Source organism: Danio rerio, chromosome 23 (assembly GCF_049306965.1).
Source record: "Danio rerio strain Tuebingen ecotype United States chromosome 23, GRCz12tu, whole genome shotgun sequence".
Taxonomy (NCBI): Eukaryota; Metazoa; Chordata; class Actinopteri; order Cypriniformes; family Danionidae; genus Danio; species Danio rerio.
In genome coordinates this window covers 28,657,720-28,680,281 of record NC_133198.1, presented here as the reverse complement: position 1 = coordinate 28,680,281, position 22,562 = coordinate 28,657,720, and the positions used below count along the sequence as shown (strand labels likewise).

Here is a 22,562-nt window from a genome sequence, read left to right as displayed (position 1 = left end):
GCTTGACAGAGGGTTTGTCTAAAGTTGGGGCTGACGCGATCGTCATAGCAGCGTCAGCCAATAAAATTAGTCAGCAATCTACTGTCTGAACTGGTGTATTTGCATACAGCGATCTGATTGGCTGACACTTCCATTGGTGTTTAAAAAGTTGAGAAAGTCCCAAGCTCTGCAGCAAGCAGACGGACCCACAATTCAGTTCCGCAACACTTGACGTCACCCTTTCAAAGTGAATAAAAAGCGTTGACGCCGACGCCCTGTATGAACGGGCCGTCAGACTCTTTGGTTTTGCCCCCTCAGTGGAAATTTATTATAATACTTAATACCTTAATAAACTGAAGAATATATTTAGAGTTGCAGTTATTCTTGAGGTAGCATTATTTAAATACTATTACAGAATTTGTGAAAAGTTTTTAATGACATTTTATTAGGTTGCAGTTTAAGCACAAACAATTAAAGATTTACTTACTGATGAGTGTGCAAACCTTTCTTCAATTATTTCATTCTTTCGTTTTTTTGTTTTGTTTTTTTTGGTCAATGCGCCTATTAGAACATTTTGGTTAGTTTTTGGTTGATTTTTTATCTTACTGTTGAAGACAAATTAAATCAAACCTCTAACACAACTAATTAAAATATATAATGTCAAACTTTTGAAAAGGCATGAACGGATTCAATTAATTTTGTGTACACTTTGGAACCTGTAGGTGCGCAGGAAAAGCAAAAGCAATAATACCTCTTTAAAACCCTCCATAACTTTTGTCATCCCTAAAAGGAAGTGAGGTGCAGGCAGGGAAAGAGGCGAGGAGGGGAACGTCAAGCCTAGTTCTTGGAAACACTGCAGTCGGTCAACCAAAAAAAGAGAGTTTTGTTTGAAACCCAAGCCTCTGTTGAGTTTGTGTCACTACATTCCAGCAAAATGTCCTCTAACATGAAAGCACAGATCTGATAGTGACAAAGCGTTATGAGACCAATTCCCTATCTACTAACAAAAACACACGGACAGAGATCCAATGGCAGGATGAAGAACGAGCGTCCCCCAGGCACTGCACCGAAATGTTACAAAAATATCAGAAAACGCTTCATGAATAGAAATGCATGATTTATACACAACGTCTACTAAATCTAGATGCTGCATGGGCCCATCTAAAAACACTTTAAGTCATTTGCATTCATTTCAACACGATCTGCCAGCAAGACATTTCTAACCTCCTCATGAAGGGTCAAGTCAGGACGCTCAGAGTCTGTGTTTTTCTCTCCCACACACGCCTTCTGTTTTTTTAATGCATTTCTGGTCATATTATACACCCTGAGTTCCTTTCCAACTGCTGATTATGAACCTGACCTCTCTTGCCTCCACCAATCCTAAAGTCATGAAACAAGGACACTCACGGTTGACAGAGTTTGACCAGATCCTGGTCTGTGGTTCCTGGATGGAGTCCACGGATGTACAGGTTGGTTTTGCTCAGCTGGTCTCCACCGCTGCTGCTTCCATTACTACTGCTGGTGGTGTTGGGACTGGGCGGCGCCATCTGCTGGGTGGAGGATGCATACGCCTGCTGTAAAAACGGAGATAAGACAAGATTCAACTCTTATTAGATTCAAATCCCAAAGGTCTTTCCTTTAAAACATCCTCTGCGAATTTTAGGGAAGGAGTGAATCATTTCTAACCATTAGTGACTCAGTCTTGCCACATGTAGAGCAAAACCCTGCATAAACCAAGCGATGATATAGATAAACAAGACAATTTCACACATACTTAACCTTTAAAGAAGTAATTGTAAATTGTGTTATTATTAGTCAGCCTCGTGTCATTTTAAAATCCATATGCTTTTTTTTTTGCACACTGGGATTCAATACATTTTCATGATACAATTCTTCATAATGACAAATAGGATCCATGTGGTCGATACAAAATAGAGGTGTAAACGGAGTCTTAAGCATTTTGAGCCTGTCTCTTCTGCCATTTCCAAAAAAAAAAAAAATGCATTCGATCAGATTGAACATAATTATTATGGGATGTAGAATAGTGTTTATAATATAAGAGGGAAAAAACCCAACACATTCATACCCAGTGGTAATAGTAATGCATCTCGGCTGAATACTTGTGATCGGATCATTGAAAACAAATGATGTTTATAGGGGGGAAAACAGCATGATGTAATGTAATGTAATGTGTATTTATATAGCGCATTTATTGTGAATGGCCGTACACCCAAAGCACTTCACAATCATAAGGGGGGGGGGGGGGGTCTCTCCACACCACCACCAGTGTGCAGCATCCACTTGGATGATGCAACGGCTACCACAGGACAACGGTGCCAGTGCGCTCACCACACACCAGCTATTGGTGGATAGGAGAGACAGTGATAGAGCCAATTCAGTGGAAGGGGATGATTGGGAGGCCATGATCGTAAGGGCCGATAGAGGGACTTTGGCCAGGACACCGGGGTTACACCCCTGCTCTTTCACGAGAAGTGCCATGGGATTTTTACTGACCACAGAGAGTCAGAACCTCGGTTTAATGTCTCATCCGAAAGACGGCATCCACTGACAGTGTAGTGTCCCCTTCACTTTTACTGGGGCATTAGGACTCACACAGACCACAGGTTGAGCGCCCCCTGCTGGCCTCACTAACATCACTTCCAACAGCAACCTAGTGTTCCCTAGTGGTCTCCCATCCAGGTACTGACCAGGCTCAGACCTGCTTAGCTTCAGTGAGTAACCGGTCTTGGGCTGCAGGGTGATATGGCTGTGGTATAAAAAACGAAAAAACTAGCTTTGGTGATAACTTGGCAAATGTTTAATAACAACAAATAATACTTAATTAGCCGTCATTACTAGTTTTTTTGATAGAAAGGATACCAAAAGTGTAAAATGTTGGTCAAAAATGTACATTTAGACAAACTAAATACCAGTTGCAGCATTCAGATTATATATACAGTATATATGTAAATGTCAGAGTAAGGGCCAATCATAATTATACTCCTTACGCCTTTCCCCTACCCCTAATTTTGTGCAGTCAGGTGAAGGGATAGGGGTGTCCCAGTTCTCATTAGCTTAAAGGCGTAGGGCTAATGCCTAGTTCAGACTGCATGATTTTAGCCCAGATTTTGACTCGACGACATGTTTTGAGAAATCGCTGACAAATGCCTGAAATCGCAGGCAAATCGGTGTTTGTTCATGCGGGTAACAATCTCACAAAGTGAACTATCAAAGATGCGATCTGAGAGAATCGTCAATGAGTCGCCTATGCCTGTCAGATATTTGGCATGCTAAATATCTAGATCTGTCTGTGATTCAAATCATGCTGTGTGAAATGAGTTTTTACTGAAAATAACATTGGCGATTACCTACAGCCAATGAGAGAGCAGCGTTCACTAGTTTTTAACTGCAGGCCAGAGGGAGGCTGGGGGAGAAGTTAAAGCATATATTGTCAGTTTATTTGGACCCAAGAAATGGAGGGAAAACTAGTGTAAATTTGGCTGGAGCACGAATGTCTGTTTGACGTGTCATCTGAGCAATATCACAACCGGGTTCAAAAAAACGTTGAGGAGAAATTGTTAATTCCCTTTAAACCCAGGTGAGCAAACATGCACATTTTCTTCCCCATTAAAGGCTTCTTTCTAATTATGTAGTTAATAAAAAAATATATAGAACATGTTTTTAGTTGTGAGATGTAGTTTGAACAAAACTGTCTGCGATTCTTCCTATTGTAAAGTTATGCAGCGTGAAACCCTCTGTCGCCGATTCATCTTGCCGTGTAAACAAAGCAGCGAAAAAACGTTAGCCCAGATAGTCATGCAGTGTGAAAACATTTGTGACACGATTACTTTAAAAATCATGCAGTCTGAACTCAGCATGAGGGGAACGGCTAAATAGCTCTTGAAATTAAGATTTCTCAGGACCACACTCTAAACCAAGGGGTATGAAAATTTCCCAGAAATCACCATCTACAACGACAGCATGGCTGCACACAGAAGTAAGGAGGTCCACAAATAAGTATTTTTGTCATTATTACGAATTTTTACAACAAACAAGCACGTCTTAATACATTCATTACCGTCATGCTTAGTCTATAACTCCTGTATAGTATAGTGCCATTTATAATCTATAACTCCTATATAGTAATCCCACAACATACTTTCATATCTGTCACTCGAGGACACTCAAATACCCTATCAAAAATGCCTAGTGGCTGGGAATGAGCATTTTACAGTGTCTGCTATAATGTAATGTTGTTTTCTTGTGTTTAGATGGCCACGCTGTAAATGCAAAGTACAGTTATGAGCTTATTGCTACATCATATAATTATGATAACATGATACTGTTGCCTTTAGTGATTTCCTGAAGAGAAATACCTAAAAAATAACGCAACTGGAAAAACTACAGCCGTCGCCATCGTCAAGCGAGAGATCGCAATGACATATAATGACGTGGTTTAGTGCTTACCCATTTCTTAGATGTAAATTTTGAAGCCCTTCCCTTCACACTCTATTTCAAGGGCCGAGTGGAAGGGGTAGAGGTAAAAAAAAAAATTAATTGGGATTGAGTGTTGCATCTGTGTTATGCTAATGAACATTTTTAAACACATTTAAATGGTTTACTGTCACAAAAGTGGTTTCAAACTTAAATGTAGACTTATAGACACAAAAAATAGAAGTTAAGTGACAATCAAAAAGTCCACGCAATGCATTTAAAAAACCTGCATTTTGATTGGTATTGCCTTTTATGCATATTTTCATGCAACACGAGTCACTATAGTGTCAATATTTTTGCACCTGCTAAATGGCACTTTACTTTAAACACTCTGAAGTAAAGGTACGAGAGCTGTCACTGGGGTGGTACCTTTTCAAAAGGTACACATTTGTACTTGAAGGGTCCATATTGGTACCTCAAAAGTATACATTAGTACCTAGAAATTTTAAGAGAAACACTTTTGTATATTTTAAGTACTAATACGTACCCATGAGGTATTAATATAGACCTTTTAGGTACAGATTTGTACCTTTTGAAAAGGTACCGCCCCAGCTCTCGACAACTCTCGTACCTTTATTTCTGAGAGTGAAACGTACGAAACTATAGGTCGTAAAAATAGAGACTTTCACATATCAACTCCCGTATTGCAGATAATGGTGCGATATGTAACTTGTTTCCACCTCAAAAAAATGACTAAATAGGTTGTCGTGTGTATGTGGTGCAGGATTAAACAGTTTTACAGAGTGAAATTAAATACTGCAGCAAACATTAACTCACTGAACAGGATGTGACAATCGTTTGATTTAGACGTGCTTTCTTGTCCTCCTACCTCTGCATGAAGGCATTTTTCAGCTTTTTGACACCACCAGTGTCTCAAAAGAATGATTAAATGGCGTCTGATTGATCCATTTCTCACTTATTCAGTGATTCAGCTTTGCACTGTACAGGTTCGCAACAACATGATGAGTAAACAATGACAGAATTTACATTTTTTGATCAACTCTCCCTTCAGTATGTGTTGTGGTTTACAAAAACAAGCGGGTTCTACTAAAGAACACATCTCCGATTGTTGTTGTGTCCAAAGCCAGGGGCTTTCCCTCTCCTGAGAGGTTGTGTGTTAGTTTTCTAATTAACTCCTCATCAGTCAGAGGGGCAGGCAAGAATGAAGTATTTCATTAGTCAAGCCTGTGAAACCCAATCTCAGACAGGGAACAATAGGCCAGTTTAATACATGCCACAAGTTCACTGGCTTGGCTGAGATTGCTGGAAGAAAAGAAAGAGGGGCACATCCTGAAGTGCCCACACAAACGTCATGTCATATATAGGACTCTTCTCTTTTGCTCTCTCCTCTTGAGCCGGTTGAACTTAGTTATAGAAGCCTGTCTAATTGAGATTTGAGCTTGTTAGCGTTGAGCGCTAATCCCTCTCATGTGCTGTGTGCAGTCAGAAAGCGCTGTCTCATTAGGACTGCTCGACTCGGCTAACTCTGCCTCTGCATGGGAAACAGATGACTGAACCACTGCCCCCCGCTAAGCCCATCTGCCCTGCAACGCTGTTCAAGGTTGAGCGCTGCTGCACACCTAACAACACCAGTCTTCCTCACACAAACACTACAGGCTAAAAATAACAACACCCCCTAATGACAACAATCCAGAGAGATGAGTTGTGCAAATCAAAGCATATTAATTAGCAATTTTATCCAAAAATATCATTAGTTTTGTGTATATAATTACCACGTTATAACTATCAAATGCATAGCTTTTTCTACATGTATACATTGGAATGTCTCACGTTGAATTTTATTTTCTTTCTGAGCAAAAAATAAAAGCAGCTTTTAATTTTACAGTGATTTAAAAATATTTTCACAAAAATGTAATTGTACATGAACTTTCAATCTTGTTAGGTGTTTTTTAGAGCAAGAATTATTTGATGATATATTAAAAGACTCTTTCAGGAGCATGGTGCAGCCTCAAAATACTAATTAATTGTCTTTTTAAATATTTATACCTTTCACTATACTTCAAACCACTCAAAATTAAGAGAATAGTTGGAAATGCTATATATTTCCTGCAAAGAACTTTTTTCCCAATTTAAAATATATTCAGAGCATAAAATGACAATTGGTAAAAATAACAACAAAAAAATAAAACATTTCTTAAATTCTTACCTAGTAAATTAAGTACATACATCCAGAGAAACTAATAGTGTTAAAGACTTTTTAAATTTATTTTTCCATAGCTGTACATTAGTATTACGCTTGTTTCTTTGGTTTTAAATTAGGTTTATAATTTATTAAGCCATAATGCTAAATTAATTGCTAAATTGATCAAAAGTGACAGTAAAAACATTTATAATTAAAAATATATTTATATTTCCAATAAATGTCTTTTTGAGCTTTCTGTACATTTGAATAAACCGGATGAACATTGGCCATAAGAAATCTTTCATGAACACCAAATCAGCATTTCAGAGTGATCAATTAAGAGGAGTAGATAAAAATTCTGCCTTTTTATAGATTATATATTGTAAAATATCTATTAACAATTATGTCTCCAATCTATTCTAAACTGTGGTTGCATTCCGAGAAATTAAAGCCAGCTATGCATTTTAAACATCTTGTTTAAACTAAATCTTTATACTACTCTCATGACTTCTCATATGAACCGCACACAAACAACTCCCATTCATGTACATCTGTTAAACCTACAGCCATAATTCCAGAACATGCAAAGCATGTGATATATTAGGTCTAGACATTCCTCCGTGTCCTGACAGTGATTCATGCATCGCCACCGTCCTCACATGCTCCATCTGCCCTGTTTGCTTTGGTGTACCTGAATGCAGAGCAAACCCTTGTCAACAACTAATCAATACCAGCAAAGCTGCCCTTGAACATCTCAGTTTCACTTGTCCACATTTTACACACGTGACTACAGCATTTCAAATTATACTTTGAACTGAGAACCACTATTCAAAAGAACTGAAGTAAATCATGTTCAGTAACAAGGCTGCGCTGCAAACAATCAATACAGTGAAAATCGAGTAAAGCATGATTGACTTTGTGTTTTATTTTATCCATCACAAAAATAACATTTCACTTGGTATTTTAACGTGACATTAGTATCACAAGCATATCCAAAGCTTTTTTCAGATCACTGTGTATAGTTCCTGTTGGTTTTTCCTACATTTCATTAACATTCAACTGAAACATTGCTGCAGAGAGACTTGATTCGAGTTTTGGGATTATAGTCGACTGAAAAGTATTTTGTTAATACTAATAAGTGGCCTTTTAGTAATTGATGGTTGAACTGCGAGAAGAATAATGACCTATACTCAGTTTTAAAAAACCTTCATTGATTCTTTACAGTTTCACCCATTAACTGTTGTCCCCACTATTTGAACATAAACATAAAAATTGTGTTCGATTAAAACAAATGCCAATCCTTAAAGCTTTGGTGATTTAACCTTGGTCTCATTTTAAAGAAGACACTTGTTAAATTATGGCTAAAGTAAAAAAAAAAAAAAGTTAAAAAAGTTAAACAAAAAAACTAAATGTCATGTGCCTTTAAGTTTATGAATATAAAAAAATAATTAATGTATAGTTTATTTTGATTTCATACAATATGTATTTTACAAAACCAATTTTAGCCCAAATTTGACAAAAAAGTAAATAAATAAAAGCTAAATATCTAAACAAATTAAATTCCAAATTTGAAGTTGTTATCTCAAAAAACAAGCTTTCAGTAAGATTTTGTTTGGCCACGTATCAAACATGTCCACCAGAGCGCCCCCTCTTTTTGTGTATGCTTTGAGGAATATGAATTATACTTTTGACAATATTTGTAAAGTAGGTATCAAATTCTAAAGTATTATGGACAGTTTGGTGGTATTTGATTTAACTTTACCTTCTAAAAGCATAAAAAATGTAGATTGCTGTAGCAAAGTATTTTTACAGCTCCTAGTTGCATCTTTTGCATCATAGTCTCAAATTAATAAAAAAAACTGTTGCTCAATTATATCATTCAAAAATCAGCATTCAATTAAGCTTTTAAGTGATATTTATAGTTAATCATGATTGCTTTATGTTTAGACTATAATATTATGGCTTAAAAATGTAACCAAATGGTCTCACAGGTTAAAGTGTGACAATAAATGTATTTTGATCTATTACTCTTCCTAACTAATTAAAGACATAACAACAACAGTAAAATATGTATTGAGAAGAGTTAGACTTGTCCAATGATATATAGTTTGTCATGATTAGATTAGGATTTACCTGCAATATAGTGAAGTAAACTTAAGCATCACACTATCAAATCGGTGAGTTAAGGGGTTTTAAAGGATGTTACTCTTACAATTCACTCTAGAGCTGCACAATATATCGATTTTGCATTGACATTACAATGTACGCATTTCCTATAGACACATTGCAGGATGTGCAATATAGAGTCAGGGTTATAGTTGAGCTAACACAACAGAGCCAAACACATCAATGGAAAGTTTAACCACAATAGAGTGAAAGTTTATTATTTGCATGTCTTATTAACGCAGATGACTTTGAAAGCATTTTTAAGTGAATTGTAAGCATGCAGGCACATTGAAGTATAACATTTGTAGCTTTAATAAAGATTAATTGTATTTAGACACGTCATATGACATATGTGGAGATTTATGAACTGTTTGTAAAAATAAATAAGAAGAGGCAAAGTCTCAAACCCTTATAAAAAATTCTTATAAAAAATTATTTTTATAAATCAGATTCGACCTCCATAGATAATAGTATGCTATGAATATGTAATAATGATGATATTTTTAACTGTCAGCACTGCTTTGGAAGCTGATATTGCAAATTTGTTACAGGGTGTAACATTTTTGTTTCACACTTAACTGCCTAACAAGAAACATCCAAGTCCATGCAAGAAACATGCTAACATATATTTAATATAAGCTTTTTTCTAAGCCACTATGAAGTTTGTCTACGCACTTTACTTTTCTAGTTGAATTTTGTTGCAGTCATGTTCATTTTTGGTGAATAAATTATTAAAAAACTGTTTTGCATTTATGATTGATTATTTGATTTATAGCACTGCTTAAAATGTATCATTTTAAATAAATTCTGGTGTTTTATGGTGTGTGTGGGGGGGGGGGGGGGGGGGGGGGGTTGGGGGGATTTGACAGTAGCTGGAGTGTCGGAAAAAAATTGTGAAATAACATACGTTAAACAGACTTTTTTTAATTTAACATTCGTTATTTTACAGTAAATTTCTGTAATTTAATGGCTGTTATTTTATGTTATTTTATTTCCGGTAGCTAGAGTGTCCGAAATAAAATGCTAAATAACAGACGTTAAACAGGTGTTTCTGTATTTAACATTCGTTATTTTATGGTAAATTTCTTTAAATTAATAGCCAGTGTTTTTTTTCCAGCAGTTGGAGTGTTGGACAAAAAAAAAACATTAAAAAAACATACGCTAAACAGACGTTTCTGTAATTTAACAGCCATTATTTTATGGCAAATTTATGTAATTTAAAGGCTGTTATTTTATAGTTTTGTTTTTTTTCGATAGCTGGAGTGTCGTAAAAAAAAAAGTTAAATAACGCACGTCAACCCGACTTTTCTGTAATTTAACATCCGTTATTTTATGGTAAATTTCTTTAATTTAATGGGCATTATTTTATGTTTGTTTTTTTCCAGCAGTTGGAGTGTCAGAAAAAAAAAAAAATAATAACAGACATTTCTGTAATTTAACATCTGTTATTTAATGGTAAATATCTAGAACTTAACGGCCGTTATTTTATTATGTTTTTTCCAGCAGTTGGAGTGTCAAAAAAAACATAAAATAACGTATGTTAAATAGACGTTTCTGTAATTTAACATCCGTTATTTTATGGCAAATTTCTGTAATTTAATGAATGTTATTTATATTTTTTAAGGCACCCAAGCTGCCGAAAAAAAGTAAAATAACAGAATTTTTTACAGTGCACGCTATGGCTGGCCAATAAGAGCACATCACACTTTTTTTGAAGATTTCAAAAAGACGAAGCGTAGACGTGCAACAGTAATGTTTGGTATGAGGAAAATGTGTTCTTAAGCCTTAAAATGCATAAACAAACACATTACATTATAACATCATACAACCCTTTAAATATTTATATATTGAAGATTACTGTTCAATTTCTGTTCCTGAATACTGTTAAGACTCTCAAGAAAACAAAAAGCACTGTTTTTTTTATTCAGTGCTATGCTGCCAATTAGTATTAGATGCACTCCCCTACAACATCCCAATACATCTAAAACTGAATTATTTCTAATAGGGTTATTCAAGTCATCTGGTGAAATAATTGCATATTATATTGCAGAAAAATAAATATTGCAATGTTTTTTTGTTTTTTTTTTCAATAACGTGCAGCCGTATAATTCACGCAAAGCATCTTGGGCCATGAGGAAAAAGGTGGATAATGAAAGTCGAGAGCCTCCCCTTATTTGCACTTGAGGACAGCAGTACTGCAGTGGAAGCGGCTTCTTCATTTCCATAGATATGCGCAGTGTGGTAATGAGAGCGTGGCAGGGTTTGCACCTCTCTTGATTACTCCATTGCAGTGGCACTAGGGCAGGCTCTTGGGAAGGTTTGCAGAAATAGAGGTCACGGGAGGCAGCGGAGGGTTAGCAGGAGATCTGCCTCTAAAGGGCTGGGACCAGGTGTGACTGTGAATAGAAATAAATGCTCCAACCCGCATAGCTTGCAGTATCGCGAGCTGTGCTTCGGGTTTTGCTGTGGAATATGGACATTTAATGACCTGCCGGCACACACTGCGGCATAATGCAGACTGATGTTGCATGCAGAAGTAACTTGCACATGGATTTCATATATAGGCACTGGTAGAAATGAGTGTCAATGCGGCGACAGTGGTCGGGTTTTTGGTTTTTATAGGTAATGATGTATGAGATAAAAGTAAAATGCACATTATTGAGTAGGTTTTAGTTTAGTAAAATAGAAAATAAAACATATGCCTCAGTAATAGGTGGTTCAATCCGCTGTGGTGATAAATCAGGGACTAAGCTGAAGGATAGTGAGTGTGGAAATTAAATGTTAAATTAAGCTATTTTGGATGTTGTCTTGCTGTGATTTTTCTTCTTGTACACTGTAAAAAATACTATTTGCTGATGATTTACAAAAAAAATATATTTTCAGAATGGTTAATTCAAAAATCTGATTTCGGAAATGATTATTAAATTGAACTTTTTGCTTAAAAAATAAATATTTAAAGGTGTGTTCATCTATGGATATAATACATTATGCTAAATGATTTATTATGTTTTAATTTTTAATATGCATTACTTTTTATTTTATTTTATTTTATTTTATTGAGGATCAATAAAATGCAGTAGTCAAAATAAACAGAACATCTAAACTTAAAATCTAAAAATGTTACCCTTTTTGCCAAATATTCATGAAACATGCAGATTGGTGCTCTGAGCACAACAACCATCTAATTAAGTGAGTTGTAATGCTTTAATCCACTTTTAATTGTAATATATGGTATGTATATCTCATGTCTTCTGAAAGTCATGCCTAGCTTTTTTTTTTTCAAAGAAAAAATGACATAAATCTTCTTATGATGGCTCCATTCTATGGTTTATATATAGCATAAAAACAAAGTCCCTTCAAGGCAAGTCATTTCACTTGGCAGCCATCTTTGAAACACCTCTTGGGCAGTATGCTTGAGCATTCTGTCTGAATGGGGAAACATTTAATTCTGCAAAACTGTTTGCCACGCTTACGATTACATTAAATATTTGGAATCAGCAATAAAATTTAACAACAACTGTCCCATAAGTTTAGTTTCTAAACGTTAGAATCAATCAAAATCAGAATTTTGTTGGCCAAGTTAATGCGCATGCGTACTCGAAAAGAACGAGATCACGACACCAACCTTATTTATGGCAGTGTTACACATTATAATCCTATGATGAGTAATGATTTATCAGATCGGGCTGGTCTTCAGAAGTAATTCACAACTTGGTCTTGATGGCGAATCTCCTCCAGAAATGACAGCAACTCTTTTTTTACAGGTTTGTGAGGCGCTTGAGTAGTTGCTGTCATGTGATGTGAGCTTGACAGGACGGACTGTACCTTGCTTTTGTTTCATACAAATTCCAGCGTTATTGTTGACCACAAAAACTGTCTTAAAAGCGAACGTCTAGTCCAAGATTCTCCCCCGAACAAATGTCAGTCTATAGTAATCGATGATAGGTGGGGCTTCACTCGCCATATTAACCATTACAGATTTACCTTATTCAAAACTATACGAGTGACATATGTTGTATACTCTATAGTCTTTGATAAAAATGACTCGGTAAAGAATTGATAGTTTTTCGGGAATTGTACAGGTCAATTTAACAAAAACAACAGAAACCTAATAGTTTCGGCCATCATTGTATATACAGTCATGGCCAAAATTATTAGGTTTTAGTTGTTAAATGTTAAAAAATGTAACAACAAATTTATTCTCAGCCTTAAAATATTAAATAAATAATGCATTTTGTGTACAGTTATTTTTATTTTATGTCCAGTTAGAATATTATTAGAAATTGTAATTATTGCAATAAACAGTTAGGTCCATAAATATATTTTGTAATTGGGATAATGAGGGAAGAACACACATCAGGCCATGGAACAGCTTTAAAGCCAATTTTTCAATTACTTTTGGACCCGTAACAAGTGGGAGGGACATATACAAACTGTTGTAATTCCTACAGCCTTCACATTATTTGGGTGTAAATACCCTCAAATTAAAGCTCAATTTAAAGCTGACAGGTGAAGCACATCTTGTTTGTTTCATTTCGAATCCATTGTGTTGGTGTATAGAGCCAAAAATGTTAGAATTGTGTTGATCTCCAAATATTTATGGACCTAACTGTGTATATACAGTCGAAGTCAGAATTATAAGCCCCCCTTCGATTTTGCAAGGAAATTTTCACAGTATGTCTGATAATATTTTTTCTTCTGGAGAAAGTCTTTTTTGTTTTATTTCAGCTAGAATAAAAGCAGTTTTTTAATTCTTTAAAAAACATTCTAAGATCAAAGTTATTAGCCCCTTTAAGCTATATATTTTTTTCGATAGTCTACAGAACAAACCATCATTACAAAGATTTACCTTATAACTCTAACCTGCCCAGTTAACCTAATTACCCTAGTTAAGCCTTTAAATGTCTTCTATTCGATAAACAAAAATTGGGGAAAAAATAAACAGGGGGGACAAGACATTGAATAGTATTATCATATAAAATATAGACTATATAAACCATCATTATCATATATAAATTAAATATATTTGATATTGAGATTGTATACCCTAATCCAGGTATACCTCAACCCTGCTCTTCATTCCTATTTCCCAGAGAAATGAGAAGAGCCCTTGTGTCTAAATCATGTATATATATGGAGATTCTTGTGAGATATGCCACTTTCCCCCCAAACACGGCTCACTGGATTAAACAAGGAGAAAAAACCCCCACAATTCTTCACTTCTCCGCCCTTTACAAGTTACACTCACAAATCAGGATCACATCTTGTCAGGCGTTTTCTCAGCCTCTCGGTCTGTATATATCGTTTGGCTGATCAACAGTGTCAGAAAATCACTTCGAGTAGAAAGAATTTGAAAAACAGTCTTTGCCACAGATGCAAGCACAATGTTTGAGAAGGGAATTCCAGGAATTCCAGGTCATTTATCTGAGAAATCTGCATCTCTGCCAAGAGTGCAGGAAGGAGGGGAACGATTCTCCTATGAGGCTGCTTGCTTTTCAGAGCTGTGTCTTTCAGCAGTCATCCGTCCCGTGAAGGAGGATTTCTGTGAGAGTGAACGCACATTTCTGTGGCGCTACCAACAGAAACAGAGCCTGTGTCCAGAAATCTACAGCACGTACTCCTGACTGATTCAAATAGCTCTCTAAAATCACTAACTATATGAGTAAAAGTGCACATGTTACAGTAAAAAGTATTTGTTTAAAGTAAAGTGTTTATTTACTGAAAAACTTCTGTGTTGCTTTTATTATTTTAAATTGTGCCTATTTTTTATCTTTTCATTTTTATTGTAAACTTGTGTCTTTTTAATGACTTCATAATGTTTTATCAGTTGGGTTTTAGATAATTAGTTTTCTCAATATATTTGACCACAATTTTGGGATGAAACAACACAGCATTTTACAGAGTGCGTATTTTATATTTTATTATTTTCTGCATAGTTAAAAAAAAATTCATTAACTTACTATATGACTGTAGACTATAATATTTAATAAAATAATAATATATATTTATATTTAGATATTTATACAACAGTTCTGTCTGATTCTCGAATCTGATTGGCTGACAGCTGTGATATATTTAAGTAATATCAGCACCTGTACAGCCTCTTTACCCTTTGTGTATTACTCCGCCCACATACAACCAGTAACAAGCAGACACCACAGATCTAAAGTGACGTTAGAATCATTAAAAGATGCTTGCTCAGCTGCTTTACTGTCAGCTTATGATTTGAATCCAACGCGGAAGAAAGTAGTTCCTCATACAAAAGGGTTTTTGAGAATTTCCATGTTTCATTTTGTTTTTATATACACAATTATGCCGTCAAACTGTTGTATAAACGCAATATCACACTCATAGCAGTGTACGTCAAATACGTCCCAGGAGCAATGTTTTTTGCAGTTTTTGTTTTCGCAAATCCACCAGAGCCTGCTTTGTATGATTTTTTGAGATCTCACATTTCTCCTGCAAGTACCATTCGTGCCTGCTCCTCTCGCATAAATCCACCAGAGGCTGCTGTCAACTTACTGACTGACTGAATGACTGACTGACTGACCCACCCAGCCAAACACCCACTTCCCTAGACCCAACCGACAGTTTTTAAAAGCAATGCAGAAAATGAAATCCCCTTGCCTGATTTTTCCACGTTTTCAAATTTTATCACATTCTCATTATCTCGTTATTTACTTGTTTATTTTACTTTTCGGCTTCTGTTTTTGTCTTCCCCACTTTCTGAAACCGTTCTTCACCAGACTCAAACACCTTCATAGTCAACTCTTCTCTGCATCTCAAGTTCACAGACATACATGGCGAGCTAACTGGACAAACTAGAAACAGCAGTCAAGCCATCCACGCAGAGGTAAGCGTTCAGCTGGTAAGCATGAAAAAGACTGGCGACATACCGCCCTGTAGCGCTCGTTTCAAAGACGAAATGGCTTCTGGGTACACAATTCGCAATCTCAAGAATGTCCAGCTTGTGTTGCAACCAACTTTATATTTTAAACTCAAAACAGTGAATTTTTTGCAGTTGTTTATTTGAGCTGTATGTGTTTTATAGCTGTTTTTATATATGTTCTAGACTGAGTGATGCTGAGAAGAATAACAAAGAGTTTACACCAGACAAATCAATGCCACTGAAGACACTAGAACACATTATAATCAGTGTTATATCAATGTTACAGAAATCTCAAAACTGTAATCTCCACATTACATTACACTGGATGTAATCCAGTTTCATTACCTGAAAGGTCACGGAATATTTGGGAGACTCTAATGAGCTTGAAATATTCATACTCTGTAAAATGATTTGCCTCATTTTGCCACCCCACAGAGTGTGATTCTCCTGTGGGTTTCATTCAGGCAGAGCTGACAGCAGTGCTTATAGCAGACATGCAGGGCTTACCAGGCCTATCTGAGTTTGGGCCACTTAAGGAACAAATTAGAGACCAGTGGCTGCACGCTTTCACAACTCAAAAAATCAGCAAAAATTCATGTCCCCTGATAACTCATAAGCACAAGAGCTGTGGAAGTAGAGCTTTTTCCACACCAAGAGCGAAGATTCACATTAAACTTTCAGAATGAACGAAAGCATGTGAAGTTGCATTTTGGCTGAATTGTCTTATCGCAGTAGGTAGGTAGTGCTGTCGCCTCACAGCAAGAAGGTCGCTGGGTCATTGGTTCGAGCCTCGGCTCAGTTGGTGTTTCTGTGTGGAGTTTGCATGTTCTCCCTGCGTTCGCGTGGGTTTCCTCCAGGTGCTCCGGTTTCCCCCACAGTCCAAAGACATGCGGTACAAGTGAATTGGGTAGGCTAAATTGTCCATAGTGTATGAGTGTGTGTGAATGTGTGCATGAATGTTTCCCAGAGATGGGTTGTGGCTGGAAGGACATCCGCTGCGTAAAATCTAGCTGGATAAGTTGGTGGGTCATTCGGCTGTGGCGACCCCGGATTAATAAAGGGACTAATTCGACAAGAAAGAATGAATAATAATATTAATAATAATAATAAAATTTGCGCTTACACTTTTTTAAAGGTGCCATTCTGGCTATTAATAAACAATTAACTATGACTTTTGTCATAATAAACTCCTAATTTGCTGCTTATTATTAGTTATTGAGGTAGTAGTTGGGTTTATGTATTGGGTAGTATTAGGGATGTAGACGTAATACGATCATGGGGAATATGTACTTTATAAGTACTAATAAACAGCCAATATTTTAATAATATGCAGGCAATAAGCCAGTAGTTAGCCAAAACTGGTACTTGTATTCAAAGTGTTACCATGCACATTGAAAACACAATGTGCAAGAATAATCAGCAGGGAAAATGTGAAAAAGTCACACAAAAGTTCTGAGAAGAATATAAAAAGAAATAAAATGAAGCCAACTGAATAATATAAGTGTGCAAAGACTAACAGTCCTTTTGCTTAGCTTCAGCATCAGTATCAACAGGCCCCTCAATGGCCAGACTCAATGAGAGCTGCAGTATGACTGCAGAAACACTGTTTGGTAGTTTTACCCACACCTGACATTCTCCCTGTGCGTTTCTACAAAGCCACAGCAACTAAAAATCAATATACAGGCTTTCTTTAGCTTTACAAAACTATGACCAAGACTCTTATAACATATTCCAAATGGGACTGTTGTCCAATCTGGTTTTATCATCCAACTTTCTGGCTCAAGCCCAAAGTCTACTTTTTTTGTTGAACACACAAACTTTTAAAGTATATACTCCATCTGACAGTGTGCAAAACACAAGCAAACGACACATGCACACTAGAAATATTTCTTTTTCTTTTTCAGTCTGTGCTTGTTCAGCCCAAAGGTTATAAGACATAAAGATGTCTTTGCACTCGTTTAATATTGAGATGTGGTTATTATATTATCCCCTCACTAAAGTATATATATTGCTGTCTGTGGGAGATTTTTTTTGTTTCTTGTTGTCAGTTACTTTTCTGACAGTGAAACAATTGCTTGATTTAGTCCTAGCCCACTGGTTAGTTCGCCGAAATACAGTATAGTGCAGCAGTGAACCAGGCGTACCAAGTTCAAATCCCGGCTTGTGGCCCTCTGTCTTTGTCTTGACTACATGTCATTCTACTGTCCGGTCAAATAAAAGCAAAATGTCAAAAAATAAAAGTGTTAACACTTTGGAAAAAATATGGCAGTCCAATATATTCAACTATGGCTCATTCTGAAAATGTATCGCTATTTAAATTTCTGTAGAGTGCCTAATACGTCCCAGGAGCTACGTTATTTTGCAATTTTTTTTTCGAATCCACCAGAGGCTGCTGTGTATGCTTTTTCAGATTTGAAATTTCTCTCACAAGTGCCATTCGTGCCTGCTCTTCCCACGTAAATACACCAGAGGCCGCTGTCGACTGACTGAATGACTGACTGACTGACTGACTAACTGACCAATCAACTGACTCATCCTTCTCCTTCCCTAAACCCAACCGATAGTGTATTAAAAAGTACCGATTGACCAGCACTCACCCACTTCGCTAAACCTAATTAACAGTGTTTTCAACAGCAATGCAAAAAAAGAAAAGCCTTTGCGGCAGCCTGATTTTTACCACGTTTTTAGATTTTAGCACATTCTCCCCCTGTAATTTACTCTTAATTGTTGGCTTGTGTTTTTGTATTACTAGCTTTGTGGAACTGTTCTTCTCCAAACTCGAACCCTGTCGTGACGGTCAACTCCACTCTGTATCTGAAATCCTCCAACGTTCACGATGAGTGACTGGACAAACTGGTAACAGCGGAAAGCCGTCGATACTGAGGTAAACGATCAGCTGGTAAACACAAAAAGAAACAGCGTCATACCGCCCCGTAGCGTTCTTTTTAAAAATAAAGTGCAGTCATATCACACTGTAGGACTGGTTACTCACTGAAGCTAATCAGGGCTGAGCCTGGTCAGTACCTGGATGGGAAACCACATGGGAAAACTAGGTTGCTGCTGGAAGTGGTGTTAGTGAGGCCAGCAGGGGGCGCTCAACCTGTGGTCTGTGTGAGTCCAAATGCCCCATTAAAAGTAAAGGGGGCACTGTACTGTCAATGGGCGCTGTCTTTCTGATGATACGTAAACCGAGGTCCTGACTCTCTGTGGTCAGTAAAAATCCCATGGCACTTCTCGTAAAGAGTAGGGGTGTAAACCCGGTGTCCTGACCAAAGTCCTTCAACCGGCCCTTATGATCATGGCCTCCCAATTATCCCCATCCACTGAATTGGCTCTATCATTGTATTTCCACTCCACCAATAGCTGGTTTGTGGTAAGCGCACTGGCGCCATTGTCCTGTGGCTGCTGTCACATCTTCCAAATGGTGTGGAGAGACCCCCCCTCATGATTGTGAAGCGCTTTGGGTGTATGGCCATACACAGTAAATGTGCTATATAAATACACATCACATTACATTACATACATACTTCTGGCTACATAATTCGCGATCTCGAGAAATGTATATAGAGCTACATTTTCAGAAGGAGCCTATGTTGAATGTATTTATATTAGACCCTGGCCTAATTTCTTGGTTAGTTTGATTTGTTTGGACACTCAATTTGTTTGGATTACTTTGCTAATGCCTCTTGAAATGAACTGGGGTTTAACCTGGAGGAAAGATAAAGTGAAATATCTTGATTCTTGCTCAGTAATACAACAACAGCTACAAATGGCTCGTTTCCACTGACTGTTACAGTACGGTACGGTTCGGATCAGTACGGGTCACCTTTATCAGGCTTGCATTTCCACTACCAAGGCTACCCTTTTGGTGGGCGTGGTGTATGACAGAAAGTTTCAGTCGCATCATTCTCAATCGAGGAACTCTCGACAGTAAAGCTGTACCGCTCCCATATCATATGAAAAGCACTTCTCACAAACAGATACTTTACACACATAAATACTTCTGTATGAATGTTTATTACTAACTTCAATGAACAGGATTTGATTATAACTGCAGATCAATGACACGCCTAAATAGCCTACTGTAAAGTCTGTAATTATATTAAATAAATAAATAAACATATATGAACACATACAGCCTTTTACAGTCTCCGATATGTCACCAACTACAGAAAAACTACACACAGCAGACATTTCGTCCCTATTTAGGTTCAAAACAACATAAAATATAGCCTACAGTCAGTGAAAACCTCTTATCTGTGTCTGTATTCTTCAGCAGCTTGTGTAACCTCTGTTAGAAAGTTATTCTATCATTCCAAGTTCATATTAGTCCAAAAGGTGAAGACAAAAATTAAAACAAGGTAGTTTGTTCACGTTTGCTGAAGAAATAATGTGCGTTTTTTTCCCGCTTCTCCTTTTTTTCGCGCTTCACTCTCGCGTTTGTCAGTGTCTGACGGGATCGGGTTTTAAAAGCACGTCAATAATCAATAATCAAGGGCACGTTATTATCATCAGCTCAAGAAGTTTGTTATTTCAAATATGGACACGCGGCGAACGCAATCAAGAAAGCTAAACGGCTCGCGCTTCATACTGGCTTGTAAAAAACTACGAGGCACAGGGTAGATTCAGCTGTACTCCATGCCTTTGTGACTGTTCATCAAGTGACGACAAGGTTTGTTTGAGCCCGGATCGACCATGGCTCATTATTATATATAATTCCGCTGTAAAAGATCTCTCGGCTGTGTGTGTATTTTAAACATGGCAGGTTTTTTGTTTTCATCCTGGCTTTTTGCTTAGCGAATGACGTATCTCTGTAAACCAATAGTGTTCAGCTGCGTGTCTAGCTCCGGCTTTTGGTACCCTTTCTCGTGTTTGGTACCCTTTCGTAAGGGTGCCGAAAAAGTGGTATGGTACGGTTCAGATCAATATGCCTTTTGACAGTGGAAATGGCCATAAAAGCGTCCCCAAACCGAACTATGCCGTACCGTACCACTTAGTGGAAACGAGCCAAAAGAAATACAAAGCACAAAACATATGAGCTAAATCACAGAATAATAACAGATGTGCTCTGAGCAATGAGATGAGAGTGTGGCAAGTTTTGATCCATTTGCATTTGTTTCCTCTAGAATGAGAACCAATCCATGAAAGCAATAGTTTTAAGTCCTGCATCAGAAAGAAGCAAATCAATCAACGAACCCTAAGGATGTGCATAGGTTTGGTTGGATAAGAATGGACTTGATAAAAAGATAAGATTCTTGTTTGTGGGGTTTAGTTGAATTAATGTAATGCTGCCATCTGAACGTGTACAGTATCTATCACAAAAAAATGACCATATAGAGGAAAGAATGCTACAGCATACATGTTTTCCCATAATACTTGTGTTACAGTTCAATGCAGCTGTCAGAGATGCATTCCCTTGGAGTAGTATGTGTGCGTGAAAGAGAAATCCCTGGTGCTGGTTTGACTCCTGTACACATTTCATAATCTCCTCACAAGTTCTCAATTAAAAAAAAACTGCATCATACATACACATGACATGAACACTAGGGGTGTGTACCTACACTGGTCTCGTGGTTTGGTTAAATTACAATAATCATGTCACTGATTTCATTTAATTCAGTATCATGATGCATTGACGATTCGATGCATCCTAAATTTTGAGTTTTAATTTGTGTATACAGTTTTGCCATTAAATTCAAGCAGTTAGATGATGAACTGTACCTTTTATTTCACCTTCTCAAAGAAAACAGTTTAACAATGAACTATAGGGGATCTTGAGTTCTACTCTACCTTCACAGTGTCAGTGAAAGACTGTCTCAACAAAGAAACTTAAAAAGCAGCAAAAAGTACCCAGATGTAAGCTTTTAAAATAGTTGGAGCATGTTAATTACTTACACACGTTTCTCGCCACCCTCACCATAGTTTGCTGCTCATGTCCCGCTTTCCTCACCTCCAAAAAATCATCAGTACATTATAGCCTGTTAAGGGCTGTCACTCAACCAATACCGAATTGTCCTCATCTGCATCACAATGCACTATAGAAACAATTAATTCTGACATCCCTAATGAAAACAAGCTAACATTTTGAGAGCAATCAGTTCTACAGATGGTGGCATCAACACCTGAGAGGGTCGTGCTGCACATGTAACCATTTGATTTCATAACTATTAAGTTAATGTAATTATTATCTCTACATTATTATTAAGTTTTGTCTTATAGTAATGCAGATTTCGTTACTCTCTACCTTATCTTTTATATATTTGTAAATCACAATAACCACAAGCACAACAACCTAATTACAAAAACTAAATATTAAATATTATGATTTTAATGACACCTCTTATGAAAAACAAATAACCTCAAGACTCATTACAAATAAATGCAAAACTAATATGACTTAATAAAACAAGTTTTTAATACATTCATTTATTCATTTTCGGCTTAGTACCTTTGTCAATCAGTGGTCGCCCAAGCCAAATGAACTGCCAACTTATCCAGCATATGTTTTATGCAGCGCATGCTCTTCCAGCCATAACCCAACACTGGGAAACACCCATACACTCTCATCGAACTGGCAACCTTCTTGCTGTGAGGCAATTGTGCTACCCACTGGGCCACCGTGACGCTCATTTTTAATACATTATAATACAATTCAATATACAAGTTTATTTGTGTAGCGCTTTTTTTTTTTTTTTGCAATAATTATCATGCCAGCAGCTGTACAAAAAGTGCACATTATTACTACATTACAGTCAAAATTAGAAAAGTTAAAGAGTTGTGTGTACGGTGGACAGTATATAAACATAGTAAGCCTGCTGTTTTATAGTACACTACCTGGCAAAAGTCTTGTTGTCAATCCCAGTTGTAGAAGAAAAAAATAATAACTTGACT

The 22,562-nt window shown here is 36.8% G+C and overlaps 1 protein-coding gene across 2 annotated transcripts in view; it reads right to left on the bottom strand.

Moving 5' to 3' along the window:
* rbms2b (RNA binding motif, single stranded interacting protein 2b) overlaps positions 1 to 22,562 on the bottom strand; it is a 59,987-nt gene that overhangs the window by 32,348 nt on the left and 5,077 nt on the right. For both annotated transcript variants that reach the window (XM_009296843.5, NM_001003541.2), the window contains exon 2: positions 1,387 to 1,553. In XM_009296843.5, coding sequence (XP_009295118.1) covers positions 1,387 to 1,553 — 167 coding nt within the window. The remainder of the gene's footprint in view (positions 1 to 1,386; positions 1,554 to 22,562) is intronic.